The 14738-nt window shown below is 43.6% G+C and overlaps 1 protein-coding gene and 1 pseudogene across 1 annotated transcript in view; both read left to right on the plus strand.

Moving 5' to 3' along the window:
• The window catches only part of EVC2 (EvC ciliary complex subunit 2), a 162086-nt gene that overhangs the window by 95510 nt on the left and 51838 nt on the right, over nt 1–14738 (plus strand). Inside the window, exons 11-13 of the mRNA XM_040238361.1 lie at nt 1726–1965; nt 4676–4851; nt 7616–7775. Coding sequence (XP_040094295.1) covers nt 1726–1965; nt 4676–4851; nt 7616–7775 — 576 coding nt within the window. The remainder of the gene's footprint in view (nt 1–1725; nt 1966–4675; nt 4852–7615; nt 7776–14738) is intronic.
• LOC120862319 lies at nt 13685–13780 on the plus strand (annotated as a pseudogene).

A 14738-nucleotide genomic window follows, 5' to 3' on the forward strand; every position in this document is an offset into this window, starting at 1 on the left:
GTATTGGAGCTTCAGCTTTAGCATCAGTCCTTCCAATGAATATTCAGGACTGATTTCCTTTAGCATAGACTGGTTGGATCTCCTTGCAGTCTAAGAGACTCTCAAGAGTCTTCTCCAACACCACAGTTCAAAAGCATCAGTTCTTTAGCCCTCAGCTTTCTTTATGGTCCAACTCTCACATTCATACATGACTACTGGAAAAACCATAGCTTTGACTAGACAGACGTTTGTCGGTAAAGTCAAGTCTCTGCTTTTTAATATACTGTCTAGGTTGGTCATAGCTTTTCTTCCAAGAAGCAAGCGTCTTTTAATTTCATGGCTGCAGTCACCATCTGCAGTGATTTTGGAGCCCAAGAAAATAAAGTCTGTCACTGTTTCCATTGTTTCCCCATCTTGATGGTCTAGAGTCAGTGTAAATAGCAATTGCCAGAATAGCCTGGCCCAGGCCTGTGATTCTTGAGCCAGGATTGAAGTGCCCTGTCCTGGTCCATGTCCCCCAATCCCTCCATGCAGGTTGCTTTTTCAGGCATTTGAAGTCAAAGGATAAACATGCCTCATTTATCTGAAAAGTCTATTTTAGTGAAAAGTTCAGTAGGGAGTTGTGGTGAATGAGTAGTATATTAATGTCTTTAAAAATGCACATATGTTGCCAGTTTTTAAAATATAAATTTTGGATGAAAACCCAGACTTTCAGCTTCTCTTTTAAAAAAAAAAAGGGAAGATGTGGCCACACCAAATGCGTAGTCCTGCAGAGCCTTCCTTGGTGGGTTGAAGTGGCTGGCCCTGTAGGCAGGGCTTTCTGTCTCCACCTTGCCCCACTCCCCACCACTCTAGTGTGTCCCATGCCAGGCCACTTCACATGACCTCTCCTGGTTGGCAGGCCTGGGAAGGGGTGTCCTTTGCTTTAGACTTTAGTCTCTCATCTGTGCCACAGGAGAACTGAACTGGAGCAGGGGATGAACACATTTCTGTGGATCATGGGAGTGACAGTCCCATCATCTTCAAAGTTTATGTCCCTTGAAAAGGAGGGGATTCATGTGATGTCTATACCAGGGGCCAGGGACCTTGGGGTCTTCTTAGAATTCTGCCCCTGCAGGTGGGATTACTAACACGCCCTCCTGCAGCATGAGTCTCTGAGATGATTGGAGTGCAGATGCATCAGGAACTCAGTGAAAGTGTGTCCCCTGCCTTCTCTTTGGACCATGGAAAGTGCAGGCATCCCAGAAACCACTTCTTACCTCCTCTTTGCCTCCCTTTTACACAAATGATCTCAGCTTGGGCCTGATCACTGGTGTTTTTCTCTTCAACTAAGTTAAGAATGAAAGATGATGGAAATAAGCTTGAGAGGCCTAACAGCACTGTCCATTGATGTTTCCATTTTATGGGCTATTTTCAGGCAGTTTGATTTGAAGATTTCCACCCTTATGAATTTTCTTCTTTGAGATGGTTCTGTGTATGTGTGTATACATCTGTGTGTTCCGTGTATGCACACATGTGCTTGCATCTGCATGTATGTGTGTGTAAATGTATTGCCCTGTGTGCATATGTGTGTACCTGTATCTTTGTGCATGTATGTGCACTGTTCATTGCTGTGTGCATTAATATGCACTGTGTGTGTGCATGTGTATGTTTGCTGGTACATGCATGTGTGCTGTGTGTGTACATGTGAGTGCATGTGTGTGCTTCTTTGTGTATTTGTATGTGCACCCCCTCTTTTCTCCGCAGTCTGCCGTCGAGTGCAGCAGCCTCCTGCGGACCCTTCACGGCCTGGAGCAGGAACACCTGAGGAGGTCGCTCGCTCTACAGCAGGAGGAGGACTTTGCCAAGGCCCACAGGCAGCTGGCCATTTTCCAGAGGAATGAACTGCACAATATCTTTTTTACCCAGATAAAAAGTGCTATTTTCAAAGGAGAGCTGAAGCCAGAGGCAGCAAAAATGCTGCTGCAAGATTACTCTAAAATACAGGTAATGCCTCAAATGAGGCTCCCTCTGATGGAGGAGCCATTTTCCTGAACTGTTTCACTAAATATCTCCTCTTCCCGAGTTAAGTCCCATCTCTTCTTTTGTGCTGCGTTCCAGTGAAGTAACCCCATCTTCCTTCCACCTCTTGATGTAGAGGGTGACTTTCCAGTAAGCAGGTCAAATAAATGGTGGCTTGAAGCACAGGCCCTGGACTTAGGCTCACCTGGACCTGAATTCTAGTTCCACCACTTGTCAGCTCTGTCAACTAAAGCAAATTGCCAAGTGTCTCTGGGTCTCATTTGCCTTATCTGTAAAATGGAAGTAATAGAGTCCCCATAGTAAAAGTGGTATGATGCAGATTTAATCAAATTCACAGAAAGTCAGTGCTTGGCACAATATATGTTTAATATATATAGCAGTTAGAAATATATAAGTGCATATATGTACGTGTGTGTGCACATGTGTGGTGATGTGTACCTAGGGCTTATGATCTCTGTCTTCATAGGCTTGGGTGAATTTGTGGGTATTTGTGCATGGAAGCTTGAGTGTCATTAATCCAGACAGAATGAATTCCTAGATGACTGTGCAAATACTGGATTGGCCAAAAAGTTCATCTAGGTTTTTCTGTAACATTTTAAGCCAAACGATTTTTTGGCCAAACCTATAGTTTATATGAGACTGTCAGTATTTTTACGAGGCCTGCCTAAGGTCTTTTACCTGCACCTGTATGTGTGTGCTTAGTCGCTCAGTTATGTTCAGCTCTTTGTGACCCCATGGACTGCAGCCTGCCAGGCTCCTCTGTCCATGGTGATTTCTCCAGGCAAGAATACTGGAGTGGGTTGTCATGCCCTCCTCCAGGGGAATCTTCCCAACCCAGGGATGGAACCCAGGTCTCCTGCACTGCAGGCAGATTCTTTCCGGTCTGAGCCACCAGGGAAGCCCTGTATACACAGAATGAAATCACTGGTGTGCAGTAGTACACCGGAGTTCTGGTTCTGACTCAGGCCCTGTGAGTAAGGGTTGTGACAGAGCAGAGCCATCCCAGGAGGAGACCAGCTGGCCCTCATGAGCCTTCTGGGAAGAGATGACCCTTCTCTGAAGGTACTGGACATCTGAGCATGAAGAGAACTAGCCAGCCTCTCCTTTTTCCTCTTGGTTTTTCCCACTAAAACTTTAGGAGAGTAAATAAACTCCTGGGTAGGTATTCAGACCCTAGAGCATCCCTTAGGGATGAACAGACTTTGCTGCCAGTTTACTTACTCCTCATGATGAGCTGTGTCTGACTCTCCATGTCAGAAGTACATGTTTTATTGTTCATAAGACTGGGGACAGAAAAGTAACAGCTGTGGCAATAGTGCCACAGCACAGACACGTTGGTATCTGAGGACCTCGACTCTGAGCTTCCCGACATCCCGGGGTCAGATCAGCCGACTCACGGGATCCAGCTCCGTGAAGGATGGAAATATCATCTCAGTGTTCCTGCTGTGTTGACTCTGCTGCCAAGAACTCTTAGGGAAAAGCTGGCCTTTGGACACATCCCACTGACCATTCCACTCTTCACTGTCTGGAGAGTGCAAATCCTCAGGTGTTGGACCTGGAAAGATTATAGCTTTTGTGTGGAAAGGGGACTGTCTAGGGCCTTGTATGTTTCTTTTTGAAGAAGACATTGAACCTCCGAGTAACCCATTGCATGGACAGTATTTCACCAGGTGGAAAAGAGACAGCAGAGCCAGTCTGTGGGATAATACACTAAGGCTGATGTTTTAATTACTGCAGGTCTCATTTCTGCTGATTGAATTACGGTGCTACTGGTTGAAGCTCAATTTGCAAGACAGCCTCTACTGAGCTAGAGCACAGGCCCAGGAATTAGATGGCTGAGGTTCAAAGCCTTGCTCAGTCATTTACCAGCTGTGTGGACTCAGTTTCCTCATCTGTGAAATGGGAATAATAGAATCCTCTCCCTGGATTAAGTTTGAAAAGACGAGAAACACTCTGGGTCCAGTGCCAGGCCCAGAAGAAGCACCCAGTGTGTGCTAGGCTATTATTACTCTCATGTGCTTGCTTGGGTTTTTATGCGTTTTGTAAATTCTAAGAACTTCTTGCTATTCTGTGACCAGACTCATCTCATGTGCTCGCTGAATGTGGGGGTGCTGGGGTCAGAGCCAGTGGTGATTTATCCCAGAACTTCAGCACCTGACGTGGTGCTGTGTTCGGGGAACTTCAGAGGTGTGACTGCATGTGGGTGAAGGACACCTGAGTGAAATATACACTCCATTCCTAAGGCAGCAAAGTTGTTTTGATAAGACTTTACCATCCAGGTCTTGAATGCACTTTTCAAAGCCCTTTCTTTTTTTTTTTATAATTTATCTTTGAAATTTATTTTTAATTGGAGGATAGTTACTTTACAATGTTGTGTTAGTTTCTGCTATACAGCAATCAGCTCTGGAGCCTCCCTCCCACCCGTCCCTTCCCACCCCTCTAGGTCATCACAGAACACCAAGTTAAGCTCCCTGAGCTATACAGCAGTTTCCCTTTCCTATTAGTATGTACTTTTCTCTAAGCCTTTGTTCAGGGCTGGGAATTTAAGGTATTCATCTCAGGGCTTCTATTCCTGTGTATTTTCTTCAGAAAGGAAATGTAATATTTTAAATGACTAGAAAGAATTTTCTCTAAATTTTAATTAGGCATGTTTTCTCAATTTTCTTTTCAACAGGAGAGTGTCGAAGAGTTAATGGACTTTTTCCAGGCTAGTAAGAGATATCATCTCAGTAAAAGATTCGGCCACAGAGAGTACCTGGTCCAGAATATCCAGTCGTCAGAGACCCGTGTGCAAGGCCTGCTGAGCACTGCGTCTGCTCAGCTAACCCTCCTCATCCAGAAACACGAGAGGTAAGACTCTTGAACCACCCCAGGTAATGCAAATAAACGGCCTTCCTCCAACATTCCATGTAGAGACCATCTGCTGCTGCGGCTGCTAAGTCGCTTCAGTTGTATCTGACCCTTTGCGACTCCATGGACTGTACCCGCCAGGCTCCTCTGTCCATAGGATTCTCCAGGCAAGAGTACTGGAGTGGTGTGCCATGCCTTCCTCCAGGGGATCTTCCCGACCCAGGGATGAAACTCACATCTCTTAATCTCCTGCATTGGCAGGTGGGTTCCTAACCACTAACACCTTCTGGGAAGCCCTGGAGACCATCTACTTCTGTTCATTCTTTGAATGCACTGGCTACTTGACTTATTTCTTAAGAGTTCTCTAGCTAGAAGAATCCTTTGCATGATAGAATATTTAAAATACAGTCAGTAGTCGAGACGACTTTACAATGAGCCAACATGTTCCCGTCATCAGCTTCAGTAGGTACTAACTTGTGGCCAATCTTGATGTAGCTGTTCATCCTGACCCTGAGTCTAGATCCCCAGCATTTCATTGAGGCATCAGTGGTGGAGGCTTAGAGGAACTGTGTGGTAAGGATAGCCTGCTTCTCCTTGAGCTCCAGCACACTGCTGGCTCTTGCATTCACCTTTGTTTTTTGTGTTTTGGGTTTTTTTTTTTTAACTGAATTATAGTTGATGTACAGTGTTGTGTTAGTCTTAGGCGTACAGCACACTGATTCAGTTATACATATAAACGAGTGTATGTGTGTGTATTTATATATATTCTTTTTCAGAATCTTTTTTATTGTTGAATTTTTCTTATTATTATTTAAATATAAATTTATTTATTTTAATTGGAGGTTAATTACTTTACAATATAAGTTATTACAAAATATTGAATATAGTTCCCGGTGTTATACAGTAGGTCCTTGTTGGTTATTTATTGTATATATAGTGGTATGTATATGTTTATCCTAACTTCCTAATTTATCCCTCCTCTCCTCCCCACTTTGGTAATCATAATTTTATTTTCTATATCTGTGAGGCTTCTCCTTTTTGTAAATAAGTCCGTTTGCGTCCTTTTTTTTAAGATTCCACATGTAAGCACTGTCATATGATGTTTGTCTTTCTCTGACTTACTGCACTTAGTATGCTAATCTCTGGCTACATCCTTGTTTCTGCAAATGGCATTATCTGCATTTTTTCCTTCTGTTTATGGCTGAGTAAGATTCCATTGTGTATATGTATGTATATACCACATCTTCTTTATCCATTCATCTGTCAGTGGACATTTAGATTGCTTCCATGTCTTGACCTTTGGAATTAAGTATATACCCATAGATGCTTATCTTGGATTCTGGGTATTTTTTCTCAGCAACATTGGGGTACTATGAGGCCAGGTAAATGGTGTTAATCACTATAGCTTCTAGCCCCTTGACAGCATTTCTTCTCAGCTAGTCTTTGAGACTCATGCTTGTCAACAATGAAATTTATTCTTTGTAGGTTATAAGCTCTAAAATGAATAGGGCCATGATGATAAGGTTGGTTTTCTTAGGACAACCATGGTTTTGTGATTGGTTCTACTATCTAGCTAATTGTATTAGGACTTTTCAGCTCTCTTGCCATCTTTAATGAGGATTCTGTAAAGTGCAAATTATATGAACACTTCCCACCTAAAGATGCTAATGAATTTGTCACTGCAGTTGATTTGACATTCCTGATTAATTTTCACTCTAGTGAAAGAAGCAGCTCTTTGCCTTGAGCAGAAGCTCCAGACAGCTGGTTGTACTGTTGGGAGCAGTTTCTAGGGAAGTATATTACCTCTGATTTTTAAATCCTATTTTAGTAGGTTGGCACAGACATATTTCTCAAATGTGTATCTATCGTTCATTCAGGAAGCTTCCATGAATTTACTATGTGCCAAGCAGGGGCCTCGACCAGGGATGCAAACAGACTGGGAACAGTAGTGGTAATATTGACAGCATCTGGAAAAACAGATCCCGTAAGACATGTTTGAGGAATTGGCTCACATAGCTTGGAGGCTGAGAAGTCCTCTCCATCTATAAGCTGGAGGCACAGGAAAGCCAGTGGTGCAATTCAGCCAAAAGGCCTGAGAACTGGGGCAATCCCAGTCTTAGAGAAGGAGATGAGATGAGATGTCCCAGTTCAACAGCAAGGCAGGAAAAAAGGGGGAATTTCTTATTCCTCCACTTTTTATTCTATTCAGGCCCTCAGTGGACTGGGTGATGCCCACCCACACTGGGGAGAGTCAATCTGCTTGATTGAGCCTACCCATTCAAATGCTAATCTCACAAGAAAACATCCTCACAGAGACACTCAAGCATGATCTTTGATGTGGGCACCCTGGCTAGTCTATCTGATACACAGAGTTAACCCTCACACTGAGCTTTCCCTGATTTATCTCTTGGACTTTGCTTATGCCATTCATGTCACCAGGAGGTCCTAGTCCATCATTTCCTCCTGGAAGATTCTATTTGTTCCACTGTGGTCCTCTTGAATGTTACGTTCTCCAAAAACTCTTCCCCAATTTCTGCCCTAACAGGTGATATCTCTTGTGATGTTGAGCTTCCTCTACATGCCTCTAAAAAAGATGATCTTTCCCTTCCTGCAGTTTAGTAATGTCTTAGCTGCCCATTCTGATGGTAGAGATTTCTCAGGTACAAACCAAACTACTATGGAGATAAACACTCATCCGCAGCACATTCAAGCTGCAGGTGAGTTTGGACAGTACATCAACTAACTCGGCATCTTTTTCATCTAGAGCAGGTTACTTGGATGAAGATCAGATGCAAGTACTCTTGGAGCGGGCTCAAACAGAAGTCTTTTCTATAAAACAGAAGTTGGACAATGACTTGAAGCAGGAAAAGAAAAAACTCCACCAAAAACTAATAATTAAGAGAAGACGAGAGATGCTGCAAAAGGTATGTAAGGAATTATGACATTTATTTTTTGCATAATCATTGTAAACACCTACCAAGTGCTAGGTTCAGTGCCAGGCACTGCCATCAGAAGGCTAGGATCCAAAGGGTGACTGGACAGGCTTCCTGACGCACCATCTGCAGTTGATTGGTAGTGACCCTTTGGAATGCTGTGATAAGGCTTTGGTGGGTCCCGTCCAGCTCAGCAAAGCTGAGGGTTGTGGTAGATTAGTAATGTCTGCCAGGACAAGGGAATAGCAGTGCTGGTTCCATGACTAATGACTGGCGGCTACTATAACGTTTACGGAGTGTTTACTGAGCATTGTGCTAAATGTATTATGTATCTTCTTTAATTGTTTTCTTAACCCTGTGAGGTAGATACTACTGTTTTCTGTCTTTTTTCTGACAAAGACATTGAACCTGAGAGGGCTTAAGTCTTGTGATCTATTTGAGCTACTATAGAAAATACTGTAGACTAGGTGGCTTATAAAGAACAAAAATTGATAAGTCACTGTTCTGGAGGCTGGAAGTCCAAGATCAGGGTTCCAGCAAGGTCAGGTTCTGATGGAGACCCTCTTCAGGTTGCCGATGATAGACTCCTTGCTGGTGGAAGAAGTCAGAAGGGTGGAAGGCGAGGAGGGAGCTCTGTGGGTGGGTGTGGGGCCTCTTTTGCAAGGGCACTAATTTCATTCAGGGGGCTCCATCCTCATGCCCTAAGCTCCTTTCCAAAGCTTCCTCTCCTACATCCTCTGAACACGTGTTAGGTTTCAACATCTGCATGTTGGGGGACCACAAGCGTGCAGATTACAGCATTAAGTAATGAGATCAAGGTCACATGTTTAGTGATCGGCAGTTGTGGGACTGAGTCCAGGACTGTGTGACTTAGAGTCTCAACCTTGCCCTTGATGCTAACCTGCTCAGTTGTTGCCCACCTGGAGAGGGACAAACACAGCAAACACCCTGTGCTGTCTTCATGCTCCGGTAGCACAGAAGTCACCATCACCTGGGGAAGGCTGCATAGAGCACGTGCAGCTAAACCTGAGTCCTGGGGATAGGGAGCATCTGATGTGTGCAGGACTGGAAGGACACTGCAGGTGGTGGGCAGGCATCTTGTTCAAACGTGAAGGATTCAGGCAAGGGTGCCCTGCTGTGCGTGGAGCTCCAAGAACGTGAGGATTGAGAGGGCAGGGGCTGGGGGAGACACGGCCAGGAAGCAGCACCTCTTCAATGAGGGCAGTGTGCTGGGCTGACAGCTGACTTTCATCTGAGGACAAGGGAATACTGAAATGTCCCTGAACGCTGAAGTTTTCAGGAAAATTGATGCCAAAATTGATGCCAAATCAAATCTCAGAGACAGAGTTTTGGGTGAAATAGAAAAGCAAAGCTTTATTTCTTTGTCAGGAAAAGGAGGACACAGCAGGCCCTTGCCCTAAAAAACTATGTGTCCCCACCTGGGAGGATTTGGTGAGGAGTTTTATAGCTATGCCTTAAGGGCGGTACTGATGATAAGGATCAGGGTGTGTGCAGGGCCTGCACTTCTTTAATCTGGCCTCAGGTGGTCTCTTGTTAAGCAGGTTAACTGTCACCTTCTCTGAAATGAAGAATGCTAACATCTTCCACGATGCTGTTAAAGTGCTGCCCTCAATATGCCAGCAAATCTGAAAAACAGCAGTGGTGACAGGACTGGAAAAGGTCTCTTTTCCATTCCAATCCCCAAGAAGGGCAATGCCAAAGAATGTTCAAAATACCACACAATTGCACTAATCTCACACTCTAGAAAAGTAATGCTCAAAATTCTCCAAGCCACACTTCAACAGTATGTGAACTGTGAACTTCCAGATGTTCAAGCTGGGTTTAGAAAAGGCAGAGGAACCAGAGGTCAAATTGCCAACATCTGTTGGGTCATAGAAAATGCAAGAGAGTTCCAGAAAAACATCTACTTCTGTTTTATTGATTACTCCAAAGCCTTTGACTGTGTAGATCATAACAAACTGTGGAAAATTCTTCAAGAGATGGGAATACCAGACCACCTCACCTGCCTCCTGTGAAATCTGAATGCAGGTCAAGAAGCAACAGTTAGAATCGGACATGGAACAACAGACTGGTTCCAAATCAGGAAAGGAGTACGTCAAGGCTGTATATTATCACTCTGCTTGTTTAATTTACATACAGAGTACATCATGCCAAATTCCAGGCTGGGTAAAGCACATGCTGGATTCAAGATTGCTGGAAGAAATATCAATAACCTCAGATATGCAGATGACACCACCATTATGGCAGAAAGTGAAGAAGAACTAAAGAGCCTCTTGATGAAAGTGAAAGAGGAGAGTGAAAAGTTGTCTTAAAACTCAACATTCAGAAAACTAAGATCATGGCATCCGGTCCCATCACTACATGGCAAATAGATGGGGAAACAATGGAAACAGTGGCTGACTTTATGTTCTTGGGCTGCAAAATCACTGCAGATGGTGACTGCAGCCATGAAATTAAAAGACGCTTGCTCCTTAGAAGAAAAGCTATGACCAACATAGACAGCATATTAAAAAGCAAAGACATTACTTTGCCAACAAAGGTCCGTCTAGGCAAGGCTATGGTTTTTCCAGTAGTCATGTATGGATATGAGATTTGGACTATAAAGAAAGCCAAGCAGTGAAGAATTGATGCTTTTGAACTGTGGTGTTGTAGAGGACTGCTGAGCATCCCTTGGACTGCAAGGAGATCTGACCAGTCAATCCTAAAGGAAATCAGTCCTGAATATTCATTGGAAGGACTGATGTAGAAGCTGAAACCACAATATTTTGGCCACCTGATTCGAAGAACTGACTCCTTGGAAAAAACCCTGATGCTGAGAAAGATTGAAGGCAGGAGGAGAAGGGGACGACAGAGGATGAGATGGTTGGATGGCATCACGGACTTGATGGACATGAGTTGAGTAAGCCCCGGGAGTTGGTGATGGACAGGGAAGCCTGGCCTGCTGCAGTCCATAGGGTCACAAAGAGTCGGACACAACTGAGCGACTGAGCTGAATGTCTTCCATTAGTTGGGAGTTTCAGTTCTGCAGAAGAGCTCAAAGATATTGTTATATGTATCCCTTGAGCCAGAACCAGGACCCTGCCCCGAGGCTGCATTATTGTTTCTTGACTGCTGCTCCCTTGTCTCCAGTCCCCTCCGTTCCCTGATTAGAAACTGTTTGAAAGGTTTCAGAGCCCAGGAGCCCCACAGGGTCCTGCTTGGTTTCAGAAGGAAGATCAGATTCGGAATTTAGGAAGTTCAATTGAGCAGCCTGTCAGATAGAATTGAAGGAGCCCTAAGGCACAGATCTATGGGAGGCTCTAGCACTTGACCAGATCAGAAGTGGTGATGAGACTATGTCCTGAGCATGGGAACAAGGACAGATTTAGAATATATGAGATGTCAGGATGACATAGGTGGCTGTCAGGATGACGTAGGTGGTACCATTCAGGAAGACGTAGGTGGTACCATTCAGGAAGGAAGGGGAAGCAGAATAACTTAAATTGATTGATAGAAACTACTTTTGTTACCGAATGTTGAGCCCAACAGGAAGCTTTGATTCTTATCTCAGCCATTGAACTCCACCCCAACTTCAACATTGCCTCATCCATCTCCATTGGCTCAAGGATCAAAGCAGTGGGGCTTATAGCCATATTTCTCGGATGGTCTGGCCTGGTTTAGGTTAGGATCTGCAAGGACAGATGAACTGCAGAGATTCCAGTGATTTTCATGAACATAATTTCCTACAGTTGCTTTTGCTAAATCTTGTGAGTGCCACAGGGTTGGAATGTCACTCTACAAAGGCAAAGGTTTGTGTTGTATCCCCAGCACTGAGGACATGTTGTAGGTTCCTAACCAGTATTTATAGAAGGGAGGAAATGACATTCTCAGGTCACCTGAACCCATGAACAAAAGATATGTTTGTGCAAAATAGAACCCAGACTATCTGCTGGGTACACTGGCTTTGCTTTTTATTTCTTCCTTATAATGAAAAGCTGGGTTTGCAACCCCATGGACCATACAGTCCATGGAATTCTCCAGGCCAGAATACTGGAGTGGGTAGCCTTTCCCTTCTCCAGGGGATTTTCCCAACCCAGGGATTGAACCCAGGTCTCCCGCATTGCAGGGGGAATCTTTACCAGCTGAGCCACAAGGAAGCCCCATGGGTACACTATTATAAATAACACTGTGATTGACATCTCTGTGCATGCCAGCTTTTTTCCCATCACAGGGCCTTTTATACCATCTGTTATTTCTTCCAGAAATATCCTTTTCTCCATCTTCACTCAACTGAGGTATGACCTCACCCCTCAGGTCTCTCTTGGGTCTCCTTTATTTTTTAAAATTCATTTTAAAAATTCATAGTAGCATGATTTTAGCAAATATAATTACATTTGATGGTGGTTAGTCTTTTTTTTTTCTTTTCCATTATAGTTTATCACAGGATATTGTATATAGTTCCCCATGCTATACAGGAGGACCTTGTTGTTTATCCATATAGATCTCCTTCTTTAAAAGGCCTTCTGTGAACTCATTTAAATTATCTCTCATGGATCTCAGGGTTTTTTCTCTTAGAATATCTTGATTTTCAGTTCCTATGTACCTGGGATGTGGTAATAATAATAGCAGACATTCATTGATGCCAACTCTGCACCAGGCCTTCTCTAAGAGCTACCTACACATTTTATCTGGGACAAAACAAGGACTGCAGCCCAAGAGGCAGCATCTCTGATATCTCTGAGAGGCTGCTCCAAAGCAGCAGTGGGGTAAGGTCAATATATGATTTTCATGAAGAGGGAGTTCAGTACCATTAAGCACTCATTTTACAAAAGGTTTATTGTTATCATGAGGATCTGATGTCACCATGAAGGGATTTAGTGCTTCTCTAGACAGGAGGAGATGCAAGGGTTGAGATAATAAATTCTCTTTCTAAAAACGTCCAACTATCTAAAGTCCTGTCCCACCAGATTCCCTGGAGCACAGAGTGTCTCACTCACCCTGAACTCCATCAGGGGTGTTGAAGGTCAACAGCCATAGCAGCGTGGGCTTCAGTCTCTGTAGAGGCAGGTGGCAAATGCCTTTGTTGTTCAGTTGGCAATGTTCTTGGTAAGTGCCAATTTGTAGTTGACTCACGTCTTGAGCATCTCATTGACTCCTCACAGCTACTCTATGAAGTAGATTCTATTATTATTCTCTTTTTATAGTTTAGGCGCTGGACACACAGAGAGGGCTAGACATTCATTTGGGTTAACTCAGCTTGTAAGTGGAAGCGCCAGGATTGGAACCCATGCGGTCTGCCTCTTGAGCTTTACCTACTCAATAAATACATGTTCAACAAAAGTCAAACAAATGAAGTTTTCACTACATTTTCAGTTATTTTTAAAGTCACTTAGTCGTGTCCAACTCTTGTGACCCCGTGGACTGTAGCCCACAAGGTTCCTCTGTCCATGGGATTCTCCAGGCAAGAATACTGGAGTGGGTTGCCATTTCCTTCTCCAAATTTTCTTTTTTTGGGGGGAACACTTATCAGCTTTATTAACTTACTTAAAAGCCATGAAACCTCAAACAAAAGAGGCAATGCTTAAAGTTCAGCTGGATGAAGCAAATCAAGCCTTTTCCTTTGCCTGGATCCTCACCATAAATCTTGCCTTTGAATTATCAAATTTGCCACCCCTTGCCTTAGGAATACTGTGATTAATATAGACAGAGGCAGATTTTGTCTAGTCTAGGAGGTGAGAGCAAGAAAGAAAAAATACTGTGTTTGAGTGAAGAAGGTGGGAAAAAGATGCCCTGGATCCTTCTTTGAAATGCATAAAGATGATCACATTTTACTAAAGTTCAATCAAGTTATGTGCTATTCTCCTTTGGGGAGGATGTGTTAAGGAGATAGAGTCTTGTGGTTGCTTTGGCAGCACATACACTCAAATTGGAATGATGCAGAGAAGATTAGCATGGCCCCTGCATAAGGATGACATGCAAATTCATTCCATGTTTTTTTTATGGCTGATTCACATTGTAGTACAGCAGAAACTAACACAGCTCTGTAAAGCAATTATACTCCAATTAAAAAAAAAATTAGCCATTAATCCTGAACACCACGTACAATGAGAATTACTGGTGTATTTAATCTACCACATTTCTAAAGCATACCATCACTCCTATTAATATAAATTTAAGCCAGCTATACTGGTTTGGGGCTTCCCAGGTGGTGCAGTGGTAAAGAACCCACCTGCCAGTGCAGAAGACGTAAGAAACCTGGGTTTGATCACTGGTTTGGGAAGATCCCCTGGAGGAAGAAATGGCAGCCCCCTCCAGTGTACTTGCCTGCAGAATCCCATGGACAGAGGAGCCTGGCGGGCTACGGTCTTTAGGGTCACAAAGAGCTGGACACAACTGAAGCGACTTCACGCACATGTGCACACACACTGCCTTTTCCAAAGTTAAAGTACTCATAAGGAAATCTTGAGAACTTTAGTGAAGTCACCTCTCCACAGCCCCTGGTGCTAATCCCAGAGGTCAAAGAATTGTTTTGAGAAAAACACAAACATAACCAAAGAAAAAATGACTGAGGCAAGAGAAAAAAAAAGAATCTTAATAGAAACATCCTCTCTTGTTGTTTAAGGCTTGACTGTGGGGAGAAATCAATAGTCCTTCCAACTCTGAACACACTCTTGAAGTATTTCTCTCCTGTTGGCCTATTTGCAGAAAAATTTAGTTGCTTTTCCTTTTATTTCTTCTAGTATTTACAATATTTTTAAATTTTTAGTTGAGGATAATTGCTTTACAAAGTTGTGTTGGCTTTTGCTGTACAACAAAGCGATTCAGCCATAAATGTGTGTGTATATATATATATGCCTCCTTCTCCACGCCCCAGCCTGCCCCTCTAGGTCATCCTCGAGGGCCAGGCTGGGCTTCCTGTGCTGCACAGCAGGTTCCTGCTGGCTATCTGTTTTA

Source organism: Oryx dammah, unplaced genomic scaffold (assembly GCF_014754425.2).
Source record: "Oryx dammah isolate SB20612 unplaced genomic scaffold, SCBI_Odam_1.1 HiC_scaffold_3, whole genome shotgun sequence".
NCBI lineage: Eukaryota > Metazoa > Chordata > Mammalia > Artiodactyla > Bovidae > Oryx > Oryx dammah.